General features: G+C 55.0%; 4 protein-coding genes across 4 annotated transcripts; all 4 read left to right on the top strand.

The window, feature by feature from the left end:
- Positions 1-586: 586 nt before the first annotated feature.
- Positions 587-3,504, top strand: ACO1O0_006057 (glycosyl hydrolases family 31-domain-containing protein; the record flags this gene model as incomplete). Its single annotated transcript, XM_083195453.1, has 3 exons — positions 587-833; positions 898-1,994; positions 2,059-3,504. 3 exons carry the CDS (start codon positions 587-589, stop codon positions 3,502-3,504), a joined length of 2,790 nt encoding a protein of 929 aa, XP_083048469.1.
- An 8,324-nt stretch (positions 3,505-11,828) lies between these two features.
- On the top strand, positions 11,829-13,834 carry ACO1O0_006056 (acyl transferase/acyl hydrolase/lysophospholipase; the record flags this gene model as incomplete). Its single annotated transcript, XM_083195452.1, has 3 exons — positions 11,829-11,898; positions 11,966-12,536; positions 12,595-13,834. The coding sequence occupies 3 exons, from the start codon at positions 11,829-11,831 to the stop codon at positions 13,832-13,834; spliced, it is 1,881 nt and encodes a 626-aa protein (XP_083048468.1).
- A 1,133-nt stretch (positions 13,835-14,967) lies between these two features.
- On the top strand, positions 14,968-17,676 carry ACO1O0_006055 (beta-galactosidase; the record flags this gene model as incomplete). Its single annotated transcript, XM_083195451.1, has 1 exon — positions 14,968-17,676. One exon carries the CDS (start codon positions 14,968-14,970, stop codon positions 17,674-17,676), a length of 2,709 nt encoding a protein of 902 aa, XP_083048467.1.
- A 1,534-nt stretch (positions 17,677-19,210) lies between these two features.
- ACO1O0_006054 (uncharacterized protein) lies at positions 19,211-21,367 on the top strand (the record flags this gene model as incomplete). Its single annotated transcript, XM_083195450.1, has 5 exons — positions 19,211-19,216; positions 19,334-19,787; positions 19,849-20,257; positions 20,323-20,929; positions 20,981-21,367. The coding sequence occupies 5 exons, from the start codon at positions 19,211-19,213 to the stop codon at positions 21,365-21,367; spliced, it is 1,863 nt and encodes a 620-aa protein (XP_083048466.1).
- Between the last annotated feature and the right edge of the window lie 91 nt (positions 21,368-21,458).

Genomic DNA, 21,458 nt, shown 5'->3' with positions numbered 1-21,458 from the left:
GGTACGGATACTCCGTACTGGAGACGCGCAGCTCCGCCGTTATTTCTCGGTTAATTCTGCGCGATTCGTCGATGCTGTCAATGGGATTCCTCACGGGCGTTGAAAGTTGAATATTCATTGATTCATGCGCACATGAGCAGGTGAGCACCGTATCTGAGAGTTTTATCCAGCGCTATCGAGTGCCGCATTGTCGGGCTCGTGATCGACATGTCTTAACGTTTTGGCGAGCCGGCATCATGGAGTCGCACACAGGAACAGGGGGCGCAGGCATGCTTGGCGCCACGAACTCGGGGGTCCAGGGTCTGTCTCTACTATGTAGGTAAGGAGGAACTATTACTCAGAGGACGGTTCAACATCATCCGCAGAGCAGGAACCATCCTTGTGGGAAAGACAGGATGGACCCGAGCTTAAGCAGCTGCCAGGCAGGATTCAGCTGCGCGATCTGCACATGGGCCGCTCGTTGCAACACAACATGGCCAACATCCCAACCACCCCCTGCCATACGTCCAAGTACAAATACGGTTGGCCATCCGGCGTCTTCCTACCTTTCTCTCCCCAACAGCATTTACCTGACCCCAAAATCATCATGAGATATTGGAAAGGTCTCGCCTTTTTCTCGGCATTGGCCTCGGCCACTGCTGTCACGCACAAAGTCGATCCCGAGCTCAAATACCCAGACTACCATCTGCTGCGCCACTGCCCTGGATATAGAGTCCATCATGTTAGAGAGACTCAGAATGGGGTACAGGCTTTGCTCCGACTCGATGGCAAGCCCTGCAATGCCTATGGAAAAGACGTGAAAGAGCTGACCCTCGAGGTCACCTATGAGACCGGTGAGTTTATATGTGCCTACGCGCCCAATTGAGTTGAGAGTACCCCGAGACTAATTCATATCAGAGGAGCGTATCCACGTCAAGATACAGGACAAAGCCAACTCTATGTTCCAGGTCCCCGAGTCTGTCTTCCCTCGCCCAGAGTCCAAGCAGAGACACCACAAGAAACATGCCCTCAAGTTCGACTACACTGAGGAACCCTTCTCCTTCAAGATCACCCGCCGCTCCAACAAAGAGGTACTCTTCGACACCTCAGCTGCCTCTCTCATCTTCGAGTCCCAGTACCTACGTCTGCGCACCAGCCTCCCCGAGGACCCCTACCTGTATGGTCTGGGTGAGCACTCGGACCCCTTCCGCCTCAAGTACAAGGACTACATCCGCACTCTGTGGACTCAGGACAGCTATGCCATCCCCGAGAATTCTAACCTCTACGGCGCCCAACCCTTTTACCTCGAGCAGCGTGATTCGGGATCTCACGGCGTCTTCCTGCTCAACGCCAATGGCATGGATGTCATGATCCGCAGCGATAAGAATGGCCAGTACCTCGAGTACAACACTCTCGGCGGTGTCTTCGACTTTTACTTCTTTTCTGGGCCAAGCCCCATCGAGGTCACTAAGCAGTACGCCGAAGTTGCGGGCCTGCCCGCCTTCCAGCCCTACTGGAGTCTTGGCTTCCACCAATGCCGATACGGCTACCAGGACGCATTCGATGTTGCCGAGGTTGTCTACAACTACAGCCAGGCCGGTATCCCTCTCGAGACCATGTGGACCGACATTGACTACATGGACCGCCGCCTCATCTTCACCACGGACCCGGAGCGCTACCCCATTGAGAAGGTCCGCTCCCTCGTCTCTCACCTCCATGAGAACAACCAGCACTATATTGTCATGGTAGACCCCGCCGCCGGCTACCAGGACAACTATCCGCCCTTGGAGCGTGGAATCGAGGATGATATTTGGCTCGTCCGCCAGAATGGTTCCGTGTTCCTTGGCGTCGTGTGGCCCGGCGTGTCCGTCTTCCCCGACTGGTTCGCCGATAACATTGCCGACTACTGGAACAACGAGTTCGAAATGTTCTTCAATGCCGAGACAGGTGTCGACATTGATGGGCTCTGGATCGACATGAATGAGCCATCCTCCTTTGGTTGCACATTCCCCTGTGTGAGTGCCTTACCTAAACACTAACCCGTTCCAGGGTCTCTGCCACTAATATATCTCGTTCTAGGACGACCCATATAAACAGGCCGTGGGCATGCCTCCCGCGCCCCCACCAGTTAGGGAGAACCCTCGCTCACTGCCCGGCTGGCCTTGCGAGTTTCAACTGCCAGAGGACGGCGGGTGCGACAAGCCTTGTGACAAGCGTGACCTCTCTTCGCTCCCTGGGCCGGTTCGTCATGAAGTCACCCCCTACAGTCTATCCCATCATAAGCCCAAGGGTGGCGACCAGAAGGGGCCCCCCGGCCGCGATCTGCTCTACCCCGAGTATTCGATCCACAACCGCGCCGCCTACAGGGCTGACTGGAACGCCGACAAGGGTGGCATCTCCAACAAGACCGTCCTTACCAATATTATCCATCAGAATGGCGTTTCTCATTACGACGCCCATAATTTGTATGGAGCCATGATGAGCACTGCCTCGTACGATGCCATGCTCAACCGTCGACCCGACAAGCGCCCCCTGATCATCACGCGAAGCACCTTTGCTGGCACCGGACGCAAGGTAGGACACTGGCTCGGCGACAACGTGTCCGACTGGGACAACTACCGCAAATCCATACGGACAGCCCTGGCCTACACCGCGCTCTTCCAGTTCCCCATGACGGGCTCCGACGTCTGTGGCTTTGTCGGCGACACCACCGAGGAGCTCTGCGCTCGCTGGGCAGCCCTGGGCGCGTTCAATCCCTTCTATCGCAACCACAACGAGCTATCCGGCGCCCCACAAGAGTTCTACCGTTGGGAGACTGTCTCCAAGAGCGCCCGCAAGGCCATCGACATCCGCTACCGCCTCCTAGACTACATGTATACGGCCTTCGCCAAGGCTTCTGAAAACGGCGAGCCCTGCAATTACCCCCTATTCTACCTGTACCCCGAGGACAAGGCCACATGGGATCTTGAACTGCAATTCTTCTACGGACCTGGTCTGCTCGTCGCCCCAGTCACCGACGAGGGCGCCACAAGCGTCGACGTCTACCTCCCCAAGGACATCTTCTACGACTGGTACACCCACGAGCCCATCTGCGGCAAGGGTAAGATCCACACCTTCGACGATGTTGATGTCACCCACATCCCGCTCCTCATCCGCTCCGGCGTCATTCTGCCCCTGCGCGAGTCCTCGGCCAACACGACCACCGAGCTCCGCCAGAAGAACTTTGAGATCCTGGTCCCACTGGACAGCAAGGGCGAGGCCAAGGGTGAGCTCTACTTTGACGATGGCGAATCTGTCGACCCGGAACTCAACGGCGGCGTCACCAAGATTTCCCTCTCGTATAAGAAGGGCAAGCTCTTCCTCGATGGAGAATTCGGCTACAGCCAGACGGTTGGCATCTCCAAGATCACGGTCCTCCATAGTCATGGGTGCAAGCGCACAAGGAATGATGAGGGCAAGTTCAGCATCGCCAAGAAGGTTGATATATCGCTCAACAAGCCCAGCAGGATCCATATCGAGGGATAGGACAGTAGCTACTAGGTTGAGGGCGAGTAACAACCGAAGGGCGCAGCACATGCGCACGTGTATCAATAATTAGCACCATTCAAGTGACAAACCACATTCAGATGGATATTCGAGTCTTTTGATTTGTAGGTACGGCGCGGCTATAACGAGCGTTGGCTTGTCGTATTTTCAGTCAGTCAGTTTAGATCCCAGTCAATTTGGATCCCAGTCAGGTTCGCCCATCCATGTATAATAATAGATGCCACACAATATACTCCAGTAAAGGACTCCTCCTCCCCCAGCCTCATGGGACGCGTGGCAGGCTCGACATTTGAACTCACCGACTCTTCCCTGGAAAAGTCTGCACGCTGGACGCTCAGAACACCTTGTCTGAAAACAGTAAACAACCACACCGCGCAGTGAAACACACAATAGAATGCAGAACAAAAACCGTACTGCAAAAATTGGCTCCGGTTTTGCCCGCCGGGCCGGTTGCAAACAGCCGCGAGGCATGGATGGGAAAATAAACATAATGTCTGTCGTTCTCATATACGTCGTATAATCGTTGAATGGGCATGAGGTGAAACCGCCGTAAAAGTATAGGAACAGGGGAGAGGGAGAGAGAGAGAGATAATGATGGCGATGCAAATATTCCCATGTAGACTAGACCTGGAGGTTGTTGGGAGAATATGCCATGTGGGCTGCAGTGGCTAGGCTTAAGCTTGAGTCACAAGGTCGCATGCCTCGCATACCCGTCGCGGCGGACCACGGGCGAAGTATGCTGGCGGAGTAGTTGGCGGATGCTTGGTATCCCTCGGGTACCCCTCCGTTATGATGGCTTGCAGCTGGCGTAGATGCTACTCCGTAGGCCGCTTGTCAACATCCATTGCAACATCTAGGGGTGCAGCCTTCGTAGGGGACGGGTCAGGTTGAGATGACACCACCTGGGACCGGGGGATGGGTTCCTTAACCACAATAGATCCCCCATCGACCCCACTGCTTCCGTTACCTGTATTATTATAGCACAGGTGATACCCCCCACCGGGCTTGCGGTCGATGATGCTCTCCTTCAGGGCCCAGTCGATGAGGCACTGGTCCACTCCCAAGTTTTCAGCCTCGCCCTTTTCCATATGCCGCCCAACATGCTCAGTCCATTCGTCCCAAGCTGCTGGTCCCTCAAAAACATTTTGACAACCTGGGTTGGGGCAAGCAGACTTCTGTGGAGGGTGTCGCCGGTTGACGAGGCAAGACTCTTGCAGGGATTTGACTTGCTGCTCCCACTCTGCCTGTATCTCGCTGTCTCCTTTGGAGACAGGTCTCTTGATCTGGAACGGAGCGTGCATTCGACGCAGGTGCTGCGTGAACAGGTCTTTTCGATTGAACTCGTTCGCCTTCCCCTCAACTGGGCTCTGGGGGCATTCCGAGCACCGGTAATACTGCAAGCATAAATGTTGCGACGTGATGTGCCTCTTCCATTCATTCTTGGATCCAAAAGTACTATTGCAGCCTGCAAAGGAGAAAGCGCACGGGAATGGCCGAGTGTGGGCGGCCGCAATGTGCTTACGTAGTGAAGATGAGTCGCGGAAAGGAGCGTGGCTGCAGTGGTTGCAACGGGTCTCGTGCTTGGGAAGTGCATGTCGAGGGACCTTGACACGGTTCGTAGGTGACCTTGGCTTTCCGGGAGACAAGGCGTCCTCTAACCCCTGTTCGTGAGCACCGGCGGGAACACTGTCGCTGTGAAGAATGCCGTTTGGGAGGCTCGTTCGTGGCCGCCCCACAGCATGTGGTCCTTCGTCGCTTCGATGGCGCATGTGACTCAGCGCCTTGAGTTGCTCTGCCGCCTCACGCATCTCTGCTGTCCCCTCGTGTTCATCCTTAGGTTTGACTGGCGCTGCGCTGGGATTGATTGGGACGTAGGAGCTTCGCGTTGAACTTTTGGGTGGTTGATGGCTGTGTCGGCTACTTGCCGGTGGCCCCTCTCGTGACGTTGGGGTCAGGTGAGAGGTTTCTCGTGGATCTCGCTCGCGGCCTAAGTGTGCAGGGGGGACTGCAGCCATCTCCCTCGCTTCGAGAAGAATCTTTCCATCCTCAACCTCCCTTGCTGATGGCTTTGGGCCGGCAGGCCCGACTAGTCGTTGGTAAAGATGGAGCATATTGTGAGAGGTGATGTATCCGAGAAAACAGCACACTTTATCGTGCTGGACCACGTTCCAGATAGAGTGGGGCATCGATATCAACAGCATTGTCGGTGGACCGAGAAACATCCCCTCGACGGCAATTTTAGCTCCCATTGATGGGGTGTTCTGCAGCCACTGATGGAAGAAGGACATGTCGGGGCTCGCATCGCCAACAAAGGTTGTGCATACCAGGATACGAGCCTCATCAAGCTTGATATCGGCCACAGCTTCAGGATCTATGGGCTGCTCCTCGCGCCCAGTTTCACTTTGGCGGTCCGGGGAGCCGCCGTTATTTGGAGCAGCGGTTACGGAAGGCCTCCTCCTGGATATCGGTACCAGGGACAACTCATGACCTTTGCCAGGGGTAACTGTGAAGAAAACTGGGGCTTGAGGGCCGACATGTACCCCATTGGTAATTGGTTGAGGCTGGATTTGCCTGAGCTGTTGTTGGTATAAAGAGAGGACTTCATCATAAAGCCTATGCGCACTGAGCGACCGAACATTGCTGAGTTTGTGAAGCGCCTCGACAAGATTCGCGGTGAATGAACGGGCAACACCTCCGCGCACTTCATGCCCCGGTGTAAAGGCTGCAATGGCTTGCTTAGTCCCGTGGCTGCCAGACGGGGCCGGATCAGGAGCAGCGCAGGAATCAAGAAGGAGGAGCATATCCGACTGGGCATCCTCGAACAGACATCGGACGCCATCCCATTTGACTTTGACCGAATCCTCGTGACCATTTCTACGAAGATGGGCAGTCAGACAACTGAACAGCAGAAGAAGCAAAGGCAGAGGACGGGAGCTGGACACCCTTGGTCCTCCTCATCAACACAACAACTCACCTAGCCCAATACAGCTGTCCATCAGAGCCAACATATCCGTGGCCAGTATAGTATATAATCAGGAGGTGGTCAGGTCTGGGGTTTTCGAGAAACGAGGCTATTTGGACGCCAAGCTTGATGCTAGGGTTGGGGCAAGAAGGGATCTGCCACCGTTGTGTGCGAAAATGATATGTCGTTTGAAAGATCTTCTCGAGGGCGTTGAGGTCTTCTTCCGGAGATTCGTCGCCTTCCCACCTCAGCATGAGAACGGACACATCGGTATATTGAGGCCGTTCGGTCTGGCGCTGGATAAGCATAGCCGCATCCTGGAGATGGCGGGCGAAGGACTCGAAATCATGGCGTTCGGGGGGAGGCTCAGGCACCGGATAATGTGGCTATATTTGAGCCATTGGTGTCAGCAGATGTGTCAATCGACAGAATACGTGCGTGCTTGAGCCATCTAAGGGTTCCAAAATGCGCAGGGGCTAGGACAGGAAGGCTCACCGTGTCGTGGGGGTGCTGGGCGGGTTGAGGTTTGGCCTCGGTGGAAGAGTTGACCTTGGGGGCCAGTTTTCGTCTCTTAGTGGCCGGTTCCATCGACAGGTGGGTTGCGGTACTCGAAGCAAAAGTAAAGGACGAGGGCAAGAGAAAACAGAGTACGAACGAAGCTGGCTCGAGATGCAAAAGCAGGGGACTGAGAGGCTGGCTGATTGGGAGGCAGAGACTGGGCGAAGAGAAGTTGCAGAGAGAGGGATAAAACCAAGGAGAGTTGGCAAGAGACGGTCAGGTTGGGCTAGACGAGGTAAGGCTGGAGATGCCGTTGGGGGTGCTGGGCGGTATCCAGGTACCCGCCAGGTTGGGCGGGCAGGCGCCACCAGACCACCAGCGAGGCTGTCTCCCACTATCGGGCTCTAAGGCAGGCAGCTGTGGTAGGCCCGGGCCGCTGATTGGCTGCAGGCAGAGGGGAAGTTAGCAGGTGCCTCGCTGGCGGTAGCCCCGTTCGAGCCCCTCCAAGCCCCGTCCTCTCCCAGCGGGCGGGGCCTCGTTACCAACCACTCACAACCGCCCACAACCTTGAATCACGGTGCACCAGCGCAGCACAAGTCAACAAACCCGGCAGAGGTGGTGAGGTGACCGAGCCCACCACTGGCATCCCATCCTCCCGCCGGCCCGTCCTCGTTTGTCGCTTGGATCTTGACTTGTCATTAGGCAGCTCGGGCAAACCGGACAGACAACAGAGCCTGGCAACTGGCCTACTTGGCTGCACCAGTCACCGGAGGGGGAATTCCTGGCACGTCGTGCATTCCGGGCCGTACTTCGTACGTACAACAATCTCACCCGAGGCTGAGGCTGCATGACTTCCACACCGGCTCCATCCAGGACATTTGGACAGTTGGAACAGTTGGCAAAGGCCCCGCCAGCCACGCTCTTCCATGCGGATGAATGCAGTTCCCGTCAACAGCGGCAGGCTGTCTGTCCCCCGAATGGCTGGACAGCCTTGAGCCCCGGTCGACAGGCTAAAAGCCTGGCCTAACCAGCTTTCCGAGGATTCGGTTTCTCACGAGCCCATCTTGCCCCTAGACGCGCAATCCGTTCGAGGTCAACCCATGGGGCATGCCCAACCCCCGAACAAGAGGCCGAGAAACCCTTATCGTGAGGGAAGCCCAACAAGTTTCATGCTGGGAAGACCTGCAGGCTGGAGTGACCGGATTGACTGGATCATCACACCACCACGACTTACACAACCTCAACTGCAGCATCACCCCGCACGCTATAATACTGACCGCTGCTCCATATGTGCACACAACTGGTGCCACATCATCCTTCGTCAACACCATTCCTCACTTGGCCCAGGTAATTATTAGTGTGAAAACACCATCTGCCTGTTCTGTCAACTGCACGAGAAGGCTACCGAGGCCCACTGTCCGCCGGAAGCCAATCAATTCATGTGCCACGACGAACCCTAAAAGCTTGCGCACGGCAACTGGTGGCCGTGGGCTCGCACGAAGAGTTCATACCAACTAGTAAGGTGGTAGTACTTGTATTCGTACTTGTACTTGTACTCATGTTTGCACCGAGTGCACAGGTGGCGGGGGCATTTTCGCAGTCTCGTCTGCTGCATCTTTTGAGCAAGGAGCCTCTCGCTGTGGGCTTTATGTAAGCTGTTGACTTCTGAATGACGAGATGGAGTTCCGGGTTAAGATCTACGAGTAGCCTCGTCGCCTTTTCAGCCTTGAAGATATCCACCGTGACCATATCGAGGGGCCAACAGAGCGGCGGAGTCGGCGCGGAGTGCATCGATGAGGAGACGGGTTCCGCCCAATCTCCCCATGGTCCGCCAACACCCTAACGTAACCTGAGCCGTCCGCTCCGAGAAAGCATGTTTCAGCCGTGCTTTCCGTCCCGTGCGTCTTCAGGGCGCTCACTCGCATTGCATTTCTGCGTGATGCTACCTTCGCCACCCCAATCGGCAGGACATGAATGAAGCTGATCCCGGGAGGAAATGGCCCTCTCTGAAGGACCCCCAATGTCTACGTACCATGTAGGTGCTGAGCATCGTCGAAAGATGTGGCAAAAATAGCAAATCAGAGAGGAACTCTGTGATCCTATGTTTGTTTCTATCCCTCCGACTGTCGATGGTGACGATAGCCGGCTTCCACCGTACCTGCAGGGGTTGTATGTGGCGGTGCACGCCACACCGTTCCAAGTTGACAGGGTGCCATATGATTTCCGGTGCCCAACGAAACTTCGATACCGATTCTTAGAATTTCTTTTGGAAGCGGGACGACTGCCCCCTGTCCCTGCACTAAAACAGTATCCGGCAATTGATCATTCACAATCACAACTGCTAAAAAGTAATAAAAAAATCCACTCTCCCGCTAGATTGCGTCACGGCCGGAGACGGCTCCGGCTCTCATAGACCGAACCTTACGATTGGAATTCGGGACGCCGTTAGGGACATTCATGATTGGTCGCGATGAACAATGTCGCTACTACTAAGTGCTATCCTAACGCTTGTCTTTGACGGTCCCAATCATATTCCACCATGAGACCAGTATGAAGGACAATAAACCGAACATTCGCTGATCGCTCCTCTTCCATGGCTTAGATGACCTTCTCTCTCATATTGTACTGATCTCCATGAGTTTCTCCGGTTATAATGGTGCACAGCTTTACCTAACAAAGGTCGCGTTTAATAGAGTGTGGAATTTATATATTACAAATCCCGCAGGACACAATAAAGGGTTGCCTTATAATTCGGGGCATTGTTTAGAGGACCGCAGCAGGACCGCAGCGGCAACGGCAAGTCCTGGTGCCCAACTTGAATCCAATACACGCACACGAGTAGATTCCAGGAATCATGTACGAATCTCCAATGAAGCTCCTCCTAGGCCTCGAGGTGGGCCTGTTGTACAGGAAGTCCGACCCTCTCTGCTTGTTTCCTTCAGCTGACCTACATGGTGCCTGATATAGCAATCTCATACAACTGTACGCGTGCGTAATCTGGGCACCATGGAATTAATGGGTGCCATAAAGTCCTCCTCTTCCAGATTAAAGAACTTTTCCAGGTGTTGGAATCTTGCTTCACTCAAACCCTTTCTTCTCTTTCCCCCAAGGTTCTCGATATCTCATGGCCGACATTACCCAAGAAAAAGGTCACATCTGAAGAGATAATAAATAGGGCATTGACGGTAAGATCTCTGAAATTCTGTAGAAAGAGCCCAAGTCGGTGCAGGGAACAGGCAATCGCCCATCAAACTTACCATGGAACCGGCTCAAATACCCAGACTAGGCCGACGCTTGCCTATTTTTTGTATGAAATGCAGTGGTTCCACACATGCCTAGATCATCCTACCATACCGGGATTCGTCCATCGCTTCTAATAGAGCTCGCTACTCGGCAACTAAGATCTAGGTCATAGTGCAAACGAAATATTCGGATGGGCATTTACCGGCCGAATAGGGCAGATGTTACATACACCCCATATTACTGGTCGTCCGCCGGAGGCCACGTCTTCGGGAGGCGGAAGGTCAGGGTGGCGCGAATCACAAATCAATATGGACAATGTGCCCCCAAAGGCTTCGATGGGAGTTCTACGAAGTATACTTACCTTTATTCTAAGGAGTATCTTTCAAATAAGGGGCCATCGGTGGTGGCTACGCTGTCGACTAGGACCGCTCTTACCGTGAAGCGATAGAGTGCGTGGTCGTGGATCAGGCAAGCCTAGTGACAGTACCGTCCTCTTCCCAGTCTTGGTCCAGACACTTAGTCTCAACCTTCAAAACATCTAAGGATGTTTATGCCGTCACTCGTCAACCAGGGTCTTTATCATGATGGGCACTTTCAGGTATGTTGACACATCGGTGTTCATTTCTCATTGTGTTGTATTACCCTGTGCCTATTAGTAAAACAAACTGGGCGCAGTATTGCCCATTATTGAGACATGATATGTACACACGGCGAAGGACCAAAAAAAAACCTCTAGGCGCTGAGGAACATAAAAGGAAAGATATCTTACCCGCCCCGTAACAAGAGCCCAGACTGTCGTGAGAAGGGTGATGCTGATACTAGTAGTACCTGAGGTGCAGACTGCTGCCCCTCACTTGCTGTTTAAATTAGCTCACCGTGCCTGGAATTGGTAGCCCTAGCAGTCTAGCCTCACGCATGGTACCCTGACTAACCCACACCACAGGTAGTCCGTCTCACATGGCCAGGTGTATTCAGAGCAGACTTCCAATAGATGGGTACCAACTAGGTAGTATGTTGTCGATAATGCTGGGCTTTTTCTTCCCCCTCCCGACGGGTCAGCAATAATAACGCCTAGAGCAGACAAAGCGCCGCGATTGGGTCCAAGTGCGAGGACATCACGAGTACGAGAAGCCAAGCAAAGACCCAGTTGCACAGCCACATTTCCCACAGCTGACCGGCGACAAAGACTGGAGGAGGAGCTCCGTGAGCACGTCCCAGGTTACGTATGGACCAGTGGCGGTCCTGCGCCGTTCGGGACCCCCGGTCACGGTCGCAGCCGCAGCTGATCGTTGCGTCACTTATCACTGAACTGCGCTGACAAGGTACTTGTAGGTGGGGTGGACCCTTTGTTCCTAGCCCAAGGCAAAAGGCAGGCACTCTCGATCTCGCGACTGCGACAAAGGATTCGTAACCCTCCCGACCTAACATCACTGACCTCTCCGCCAAACTTTATTTCGACAACCCTGGGTAGTCTCATCGTCACTGCTTGTCCTACGAAGCTTGAGCAGTCTGACTCGCATCCGCGTGAATTCCCCTGACCCTGATTGCAACCAACTTGGACTCGAGTTTGCTCCCTTTCGCCGCTCACGCCGTCGCCACCATGGCGGACTCGTCCGGCGTCAAAAGGAGGGACACCACCAAGGGACCGCCTCTGCGCGTTCTCTCTCTCGGTAGGAGATTTTACCCCACTAGTGCCTTTCGAAACCCAGACTTTCGCTAACTACTGAGACGTCGCAGACGGAGGAGGTGTCCGCGGCTACTCCATGCTCATCATTGTCCAGGAACTGATGCACCGAACCTTTGTCGAGACCGAGGGACGCGCGCCCCGACGCCATGAAATTCCCAAGCCTTGCGACCACTTCGACCTCATCGTCGGCACTGGAACTGGTGGCCTCATTGCCCTGATGCTCGGCCGCCTCCGACTAGACCTGGAAACATGCAAAGAGCTCTACGTCCGGATGACCCGCATGGTCTTCGAGACCGATAAGACCATTGCCGGAATCCCATACCGTTCGACCTTGTTCAAGGCTAGCAAGCTCGAAGATGCGATCCGATCGTGCGTCCGTGAACACACCGTCTACGAGAAGGAGGGCAATGACGGAGCCGAGCCCGAGCTTGTCAACCCTTTGAACGCGGCGGCCTATTCGAGCGCAGCGGGAGGCCCGAGGCGGCATATAAGCAACGCCAGCACTGTGAGTTTCAGCGCCCGCAGCCCGGCAGCGCAAATGGCCCCTCCAGTATGGCGGAATTCGAGGTATGGGGATCCTAATGCTAGGCTATACGACTCTCGCGACAACAGGACAAAGACGTGAGTACCACCCGTGCCTAGAAGTTAACCTTAGACCGTTTACTAACTTGATTGGTAGGGTCGTGACGGCAGTATATAAGGGCTCCCCGCGCGGCGCGCCTCCCGTTATGCTCCGGTCGTATGATTCGCGCAAGGAGCCACCCCCCGAGTTTGACTGCAAGATCTGGCAGGCTGGACGGGCCACATGCGCTATAGGGCTCGCATTTAAGCCTATTAGGATTGGTCAGTCAGTATTCCACGATGACGGCGTCGGTACTTTCAACCCAGCCCCCGAGGCCCTGGACGAGGCTGTGGTGAATGAGTGGCCCGGGCGCGAAATTGGATGCTTTGTTTCTGTGGGGACTGGCAGGAGACCCAAGGGCAGCGGTGCGAACCAAGAGCAGTGGTATGAGGGTTTCTTGGGCGAGTTCGCCGAGGCACGGCGGCGACTGATTTCCAAAATCGAGGGCTGTGAGAAGATTCACGAATACATGCTCAGGGAGCATCTGGCCAAGCGGAACGTCAACATCGAAAACTATTATCGATTGAATGTTGAGATTGGTGTTGGAGAGTTTGGAATGAACGAGTGGCACCGCTTGGGAGAGATCAGCACCGGAACCCGGCGATACATGGCAAGGACAGAGGAGCAGAGGATGGTCCAGGGCATCAGCACCAAGCTTGCCAAAATTCTCAAGGCCAAGATCCGGTGGGAGCGTGCTCTTCGAGATGTCCCCGACATTGTTCACCCGCCAACTACATCCTTCGAGTCACCCCTAGCAGTAGAGCTGCCGGGGGACACTCCGACTTACCCACCGCTACCTCCACGCAGCCCCGTGAGCCGCCAATCCTTTGATTCCGGGTCGGATAGCATCCATATGGCTTCTCCCCATTTGCGCTCTCCTCGTGTCTCTCACGATTTTGCCGACTCCCACAGCTCCCACAAGTCTGGGCAGTCACCTCCGCCGACCGCTCACCGCCCCCCGTTTCCTCCCACGAATGACCGGACCTCCGGTTCCCGTCCCGATGACTCCGACAAACTTGTCGTGACAGCACCTACGCCATCACAGTACCTCACCGCATCCGGCTCAGACAAGATTGCCATTATGAGCCCTGACGAGCACCCCAAGCCCCCGCCTCAGTTTCAAAGCGCCCCTCCTCCTCAGCGGCTAGAGCCCCCGCCTCTACCGCCCAAGACTCCGCTTCCTGATCACCAGCAAGGTGGGAGGCGCCCGCCATCGAACCCGGCCCCGCCATATCCTCTAGACGACGAAGCACCGCCGCCTGTCAACATGGCGCGGAAACCTGAGTACCGGCGATGAGCCATTCGTTGATACCCTCACTGATCTCATATCTCCGCCTAGATTTCCAGTTTTCTAGCTGGATAGTGTAATGGCCCTGAGATGATGTTGGAAAAATTGTCTTGGCGTTGTGGTTTTTGGCTAGCGATCTACGAATGTTTTTCGTCCATTGATACCACGGGAATTTTGTTATATTTCGGTGTCTTGCGTTGATGATTTTATGTGTAGAGAAGCAAGTGTGATCAAGAAGGTGGCTGGGTAGGCATGGCGCCTCTGTAGTCACTAATAGTACGTACTGCTATGTAGTAATCTGATGGCATGAGTTCACGGTTATTTCTATTGTTGCTTTTCGGGGGTTTCTCAACCACCTTGACCGAAGCGACCTCATATATGTCCTTTGGTGAACCATGTGATGATCTAAGTAAGTATTGATAAAAACAAGGTAATCCGGCGCACTATTCAAGCTCGGTTCGCATCAGGACACAGCAAGCACAAATTCGACCGGGGGCAGCAAAGCACACATGGAAACGATATCAACTCTCCACTTCTGGCGGATTACGAATATCAAGTAGAACAAGAACGGCTACTTGGGCGTGACGGGTATGTCGGCCACCGATATGGACCTCAAGGAAGGAGTTTTAGTGAATCATTGACGTGCTCAGTCATTTAGCCTAAGCGATTACTCGCCTACTGTCCTGACTAGCCCTGGTAGGGCAGTTCGAGGATAACATCTACTCCTCCTCATGGAGACTACATGTACGGTCTGGGCCAATCCCCTTCTCGCCCGCAAAATCTCACGAACGGCCGGGGGATCCAAAATCGATGTCCAACTCTGACTCTCTCTATTTAGGTCATCCCCCTCATACTGGGGATACGCGGCCCAATAGTCTCCGTGGGGATATTCAGGCTAAAAGAGAGACCCCAGGAAATCCCCAGATAATTCCACGAACCTTGGGGCAATTTCGTCGCCGGTGACGGAGGAGGGGACACATTGTGGGCCTTGGTCGTTACTGTATGTTTGCCTCCACCATGCCATGACGAGATGTTTATGAGGGGCATCTGCCGAACATTGATCACAATATATGTAAATGTTGTATATAAAGCCCAGATATTCCCAGCTGCCGTAGCTGAGATGATCATCAACTCAACTCAAAATGGGTTCTCTCAGGCAATTGGGGACCTACGGGCTCCTGTCACTAAGTTCGCTGCTGTCCCACACAGCGAACGCGCTCACCATTGACAGCCAATCGGGGGCTTCCGCCGGCCGAGAGCGGATCAGCATCAACTCGGACTGGACATTCTGGAGGTCGGAGAAGAACCCCGACGGGATCATATACGACCAGCGCAAGGACTTGGAGAACCTCACCGACGTTGAGACGCTGAAGCCATGGATCCTCCCGTCCGCAAACGACTTCATCAATGACCCGGCGGGCCACCACAAGACTCCTGGACAACAGCCTAGCACGGATGTTGCCTATGTCCATGAGAGCTTTGACGATAGCGAGTGGGAAGCAGTCACGCTCCCTCACGATTGGGCTATTGATGGTCCTTTCTACACAGAAGAGGACCCCATCATTGGTGGCGGCATGGGTCGGCTGCCGGTCCACGGCGTGGGCTGGTACCGGCGCACACTCGAGGTTACTGCCAAGGACGAAGGAAAGCAGATTTACCTCGACGTGGACGGCGCCATGTCCTATGCCATGGTCTGGCTCAACGGGGAGCTCGTCGGCGGTTGGCCGTATCCTTACAACTCCTTCCGACTGGACCTAACCCCCTATATCAAGTTTGGCGAGGCTAACCAGTTGGCAATCCGGCTTGACAACCCGCCTGACTCGGCGAGGTGGTATCCTGGTGGAGGTCTATATAGGAGTGTCTGGCTGACCAAGGTCCCTACCACTCATGTAGGTCAATGGGGCACATTTGTCACATCCAAGGACGTCACTCACAAGTCGGCCACACTGGACCTGGTCGTCGAAGTGCAAAACAAGGGTGACAAAGACATCAAGGTCAAGGTGGCTACGATAGTGCACCCGGTTGATGCAAAGACCGGTCAATTTGGCAAGGCGGTGGCCAGATTCCCAACGAAGACCGTCAAGATTGGCGCGGGAGGGAAGAACGCGATCAAGGAATCCACCAAGGTGAAGAGGCCTAACCTCTGGGGTCCGCCTCCAACGCAGACCCCCAATCTCTATGTCGCTGTCACAAAGCTGTACAGCAGCAGCGGCAAGGAGATCGATAGCTACGAGACACAGTTTGGGATCAGGAGTATTGAGTTCACGCCCTCGGATGGCATCCGCGTCAACGGCGAACGGGTCCAGATTCAGGGTGTCAACCAGCACCATGATCTGGGAGCCATTGGCGCGGCATTCAATGTCAGAGCTGCCGAGCGCCAGCTCGAAATCCTCCGGGAGCTGGGCACCAACGCCATTCGCATGTCGCACAACCCTCCCGCCGCGGAGCTGCTGGACCTGACAGACCGCATGGGGTTCCTGGTCATGGACGAGATCTTTGATAGCTGGGAACGCAGTAAGACAGACTGCGACTTCCACCTCATCTTCACCGACTGGCACGAGGCCGACCTCCGGGCGTTTATCCGCCGCGATCGTAACCACGCTTCCGTCATTGCCTGGAGCTTCGGAAACGAGGTCGGCGAGCAGCAGCACGGCGACGAGGGCGCCATGATCGGGCATAGGCTGCACAGAATGATCCGCGAGGAGGATGCCACGCGCCCGACAACGGCATCGATGAACTACGCCCAGCCGGACAATGACGGTGCGCCGTTCCCGGACACCATGGATATCCTCAGCCTGAACTACCAGGGGGCGGGCATCCGCGACACGCCCAATTACTCGAACCTCACAGGTATCCGCACTGATCCCGCGTACCCCGAATTCCACAAGGCGTACCCGCAAAAGCTGATTCTGTCGAGCGAGTCGGCCTCGACGGTCAGCACGCGGGGCACGTACATATTCCCTGTAGCGGTGGACACGGGCGCGCCTGTCAACGAGACGTCCGGGGGCAGCGAGGCGCTCGCGCAGGTCAGCGCCTACGAGCTGTACACCGCCAACTTTGGGTCGTCGCCGGACAAGGTGTTTGCATCGCAGGACCGCAACCCGTACGTGGCGGGCGAATTTGTGTGGACCGGGTGGGACTACATCGGCGAGCCCACGCCGTACTACCAGGCGCGGAGCTCGTACTCGGGCATCATCGACCTGGCGGGCTTCAAGAAGAGCCGCTTCTGGCTGTACCAGGCGCGCTGGCGGCCAGATCTCCCCATGGCGCACATTCTGCCGCACTGGAACTGGCCGGACAGGGAGGGCGAGGTGACTCCGGTGCACGTCTTCACATCTGGAGACGAGGCGGAGCTGTTCCTGAACGGGGAGTCGCTCGGGAGGAAGAAGATGGAGGAGTTCTCCTACCGCCTCAGATGGGATGACGTCGAGTACACGCCGGGGGAGCTGCACGTCGTGACCTACAAGGACGGCAAGGAGTGGGCTGAGGATACCGTCCGGACGACGGGTAAGCCCGCGGCGCTGCGTCTCACAGCGGATCGCACTGAAATCAATGCTGACGGATATGACCTGTCCTTCATCACGGCCGAGGTGGTCGACAGCAACGGCGATGTGGTGCCCGAGGCGTCAAATGCCATCAGCTTCTCGCTTGACAGCGGTGCAGGGAGGATTGTGGCGACGGATAATGGCGATCCGTATGATCTCGTGGCGTTCCCTTCGACGGAGCGCAAAGCATACAGCGGGCTGGCATTGGCGATTGTGAGGTCCCAGGAGGGGAAGGTGGGAGAGATGAGGGTCGTGTGTGAAGCAGAGGGGTTGAAGGGTGCCGAGGTAATATTGAAGGCGCAATAACTTTGCTCTGTAGTCAAACGAACACGTGGGGCGATACTCATGAACCAGATGGTGGAATGTTGCCAAGTTTGACTGTTGTGTCGAAGCTGAAATGGAAGATGAGGAAGAGTTCGCCGTGTTTGCTCCCCCTTGGTTTCCATACATACTGTGCTAGGCCCTGTACTCGTAGATGTGGGTGGGAAACCGCTACTTCCCTGTGGTTGAGGAATTTGGGCACAGCGCATGCTCTCAGATGCTTGCCACTACCTAAATTTAAAATAATAATCATAATAATGAGATAGTACTTAAAGTTAAAATGAGAGAAAGAAATTTGTCCTTCCATCAACGTTGAATAGACAAGTAAGTATCCAAGGAATTAAAGAGTAGAAGCTGAGGCGCCACACGGCAGGTGCACCGTGCGAAATGTGTCTCGCACGTAGCTTGGCATAGCAAGCCCAGGGCATGGAAGAGCTCAGAATCTCGATCTAACGCAACTTGAACTTCAAGCCACCAAGAAACCATCACACGATCGGTCTTGGCAATTGCCGCGTATACCGATCAATTCAAAGCATATACTGTCTATTATCCATCTATCTATCTGGAGCTGCCATGCTTCCATTCTTTTAGTCTCACAAGATTTCGGCTTCACTCCTCTGCACCCTGCACGTCACAGAGAAATTGAACGATCGCACCAATGGCGGCGGATGCAAGAAACCAGATAACAGAACCGGGCAAGCCGGGGCTCGAACCTGCATTGCCCGCACTGCTTCGGCTCAGCAATTGGCAACCTTGACCTGGTTGGCCGGTGGCCCTTCTTGCTATGTTTCCTAGCCCTATCTCACTCAATTGGAGCTCACCGTCCATCTGAAAGTGCGTTCTCCTCTGTTCGTATCGTCGTCTCGACATCGCCGACCCACACGCATTGCATAGCAGACGAAAATACGCGTGTTTCGTGGTCAGGAATACTGGAACGGACACGGAGGGGATCCGTGATTCCAGATGCTGCAGGAGAGAATACCACCCCAGTCGCAGAGAGGGTCACAGGCACGTGAGCCAAGTCGCTGAGTGGAACGCCGGGAGAGGAGGGGAAAGGAGGAGAGAAGAGAAGGAGGAAAACCGAGGCCGAGCTCTTCAATTGGGAACAATCAAAACAACTCCAAGGGCTCGTTCACGGAGCTCCGTGACCATCCACCTCGGCATCCAAAACGGCCTCGGGGACCCATCATCGGCCAGCTGAGTCCCGATCTCAGCCCGTCTTACGGCCGTCTCGTCCTGTTTGCCTCCACGTCACGAGACCATGTCCGACAGCTTGCAGCACTTGCAGGGGTTACCATCACGCCCACAACACCAGCGGCGCCCAGACAGACAAGCGTCTTCGTGCACCGAGTGTCGGAGACGCAAACAAAAGGTGTGTTTTGGTACCATTACTTCTTGTGCCAGAAAGATTGGTCCCCGTTAGAGCCGCACCGCAGGATAGCTTTGGCTGACAGGGCTGGTTGCAGTGTTCCCAAGGCCAACCTTGCACCAACTGTGCCCGCCGGTTCCCTCAGCCCATATGCGAGTACGGCACTCGGAAAAAGAGGTTAGACATGAACACCTGTTGGCCAATGTATTATGGCACTAATTCCGCGCCAGCAAGCCAATAGGGTCGCGAATTTCTGACGGACCTGCCGCCCAGGCCGTCTCAAAAGAAGGGCCTTATCCTCACCTCAATCTCGCTGGTATCCAAGATGCCATTCTCCAGCTGGAGTCTGCAACTAATTCTCCGGGGCCTGGGTTGTTAAAAGAGAAGGATGAGTTCGCTCCTATCGTAGCCGACCCCTCTGGTGCTGTGGCCGACAATTTCACTGGTCACCTTCGAAACTGGCTGCCCTTCCGGCTGACAGTCCAGAACAAGTACGGAAATGCCAACCGCCAATCCATCTTAGCCGCCCTGAGAGCCATACTAGAGCGTCAACACGATCACGGGGCGAAGCTGACTGTCGAGGATGAGTGGATGATTGATGCGGCCCAGCTAATCTGGGCTGCGCAAGGGTCTCAGCAGCCAACATCGTCGCTGCAAGCAATGGACCAAGAGCTCAGCCATCTGCCCATGGTGCCAACCAAACTCAACAAGGAGCTCGTACGCACACGTAGGATCCACCCACCCTAGTCTGGAACCGCAAGCCATAAAACTAACATCTTGGCCTGCAGACCTGAGACTATTATCACGATTCAAAGCATCGATAGGCGGTATCCCCAACCCTGACAACCCTTTTATGAAACACTGGGTTCCTTCCATGATCCAAGATCCCCTTCTTATCAACACTATTCTCTTCACTTCTGCCTGCTTCCTCAACGAAACAGGCCATCTACCCAAGTCAGTGGTGGTTGCGCTGAGAGGAATTGTCTACCAATCACTCAATGATCATCTCCGCTCCCCAGCTTCGCAGACGAGCGACGCTGCCATCTTAGCCGTTACCGAGATGCTACAGGACGAGTGGTACTGGGGAAGGACACAGGACCTCCATGCTCACATGAGTGGACTAAGGACCATGATCAAGTTGAGAGGGGGACTTCAGGATTTGGGGTTGCACGGTTACATGAGCAAACTGATTCTTATGTGAGTCATTCGCCATCGATATGTGACTGCCCAGTGTCAACATCGCTGACTTTCATATCCACTAGCCACGACCTTTGCATGGGTCTTGCACATGAGACACAGCCAGAAATGTATGGTCACCCGGGTTTCGAGTTTGAAGACCCCGTCATGGTTCCGTTCCAGCTACCGCTAAACTCGCCCCTAACAACGGGCTGGCCCAGCTTTGGGAGCTGTGCTACTTCATTGCACCTTCACCCGTGCACAGCTATAATTCTGGATCACGTGCGGACAATGATGGAAACAGTTCTTGCGCTCCCCCCTGACCCGACACCGGAACAGCTACAGCACGTTTCGGCGGTCGCGTCGTGGGTTCACGGTGAAATCGGAGAGCTTCCCGATAATGTACCTCTGTACCAGCCGCATCAAACGAGGGCTCCTAATGCATACACATCTTCAGATACGCCATCACCGCCTAGCACCAGCGAGAGCACCAAGTCGTCTAAAGGGAGGTCGCCAAAAACCACGAGCTCAGCAAGCACCGCCGCTTCGGTGAGAAGCTCTGGTGCAAGTAAGGGTGGCGAATCAAGCCCTTCAAAGACAGAATCGATTGACCGGGCTTCACCACCTGTGGATATCCCAGACACGTTTTACCGCATGGTGCGAATGACTGCAATCATCTACACTCGTGCCGTTGTGAGTCGGGTACCTACTAGTTTGGTCTGCAGTGATGGTGAGTTGCTCCAGATCTGGGGCCTGCTGTGGCGCATCCCACTGGCTTCGAGAACGACCATACTTGGAATATTTCTCTGGACGCTACTCGCCATCGCGCCAAGTTGCCACGCCTTGCCTCCTGGACGCTTCATCAGGAGCTTTTTCGTCTGTGGATTCCTGACCGCCGCTGTCGAGAACTGGCACGTAGCAATAGCTATGGCCGACGCGGCGCTCAAACTCCAAAGATGGCTCAAGGGGTCGGCCTCGGCAAAGGGGCTCGTCTTTGGTGGAGAAACTCTGATCGAGAAACACGGATTCGCTATGAAGGAGGCGTTGCAGAACATTTCCACCGTCCACAAGGGCGATAATGACCGGGAGGGCGAGGACGACGACGATGGGGATTATGATGTGGGCATGTGAACCTTTGGACGGAATGGGCCGAATACAACCCTCTATTGACGAATCACATGGTTGAGCTAGGACGACGTGTATGAAACTCGTGTCGGCTGAC

This window comes from Amphichorda felina (assembly GCF_050947745.1).
Source record: "Amphichorda felina strain 45539 chromosome Unknown scaffold_6, whole genome shotgun sequence".
NCBI lineage: Eukaryota > Fungi > Ascomycota > Sordariomycetes > Hypocreales > Bionectriaceae > Amphichorda > Amphichorda felina.
The sequence above is the reverse complement of the archived record's forward strand: the minus strand, read 5'-3'. Positions and strand labels throughout refer to the sequence as shown.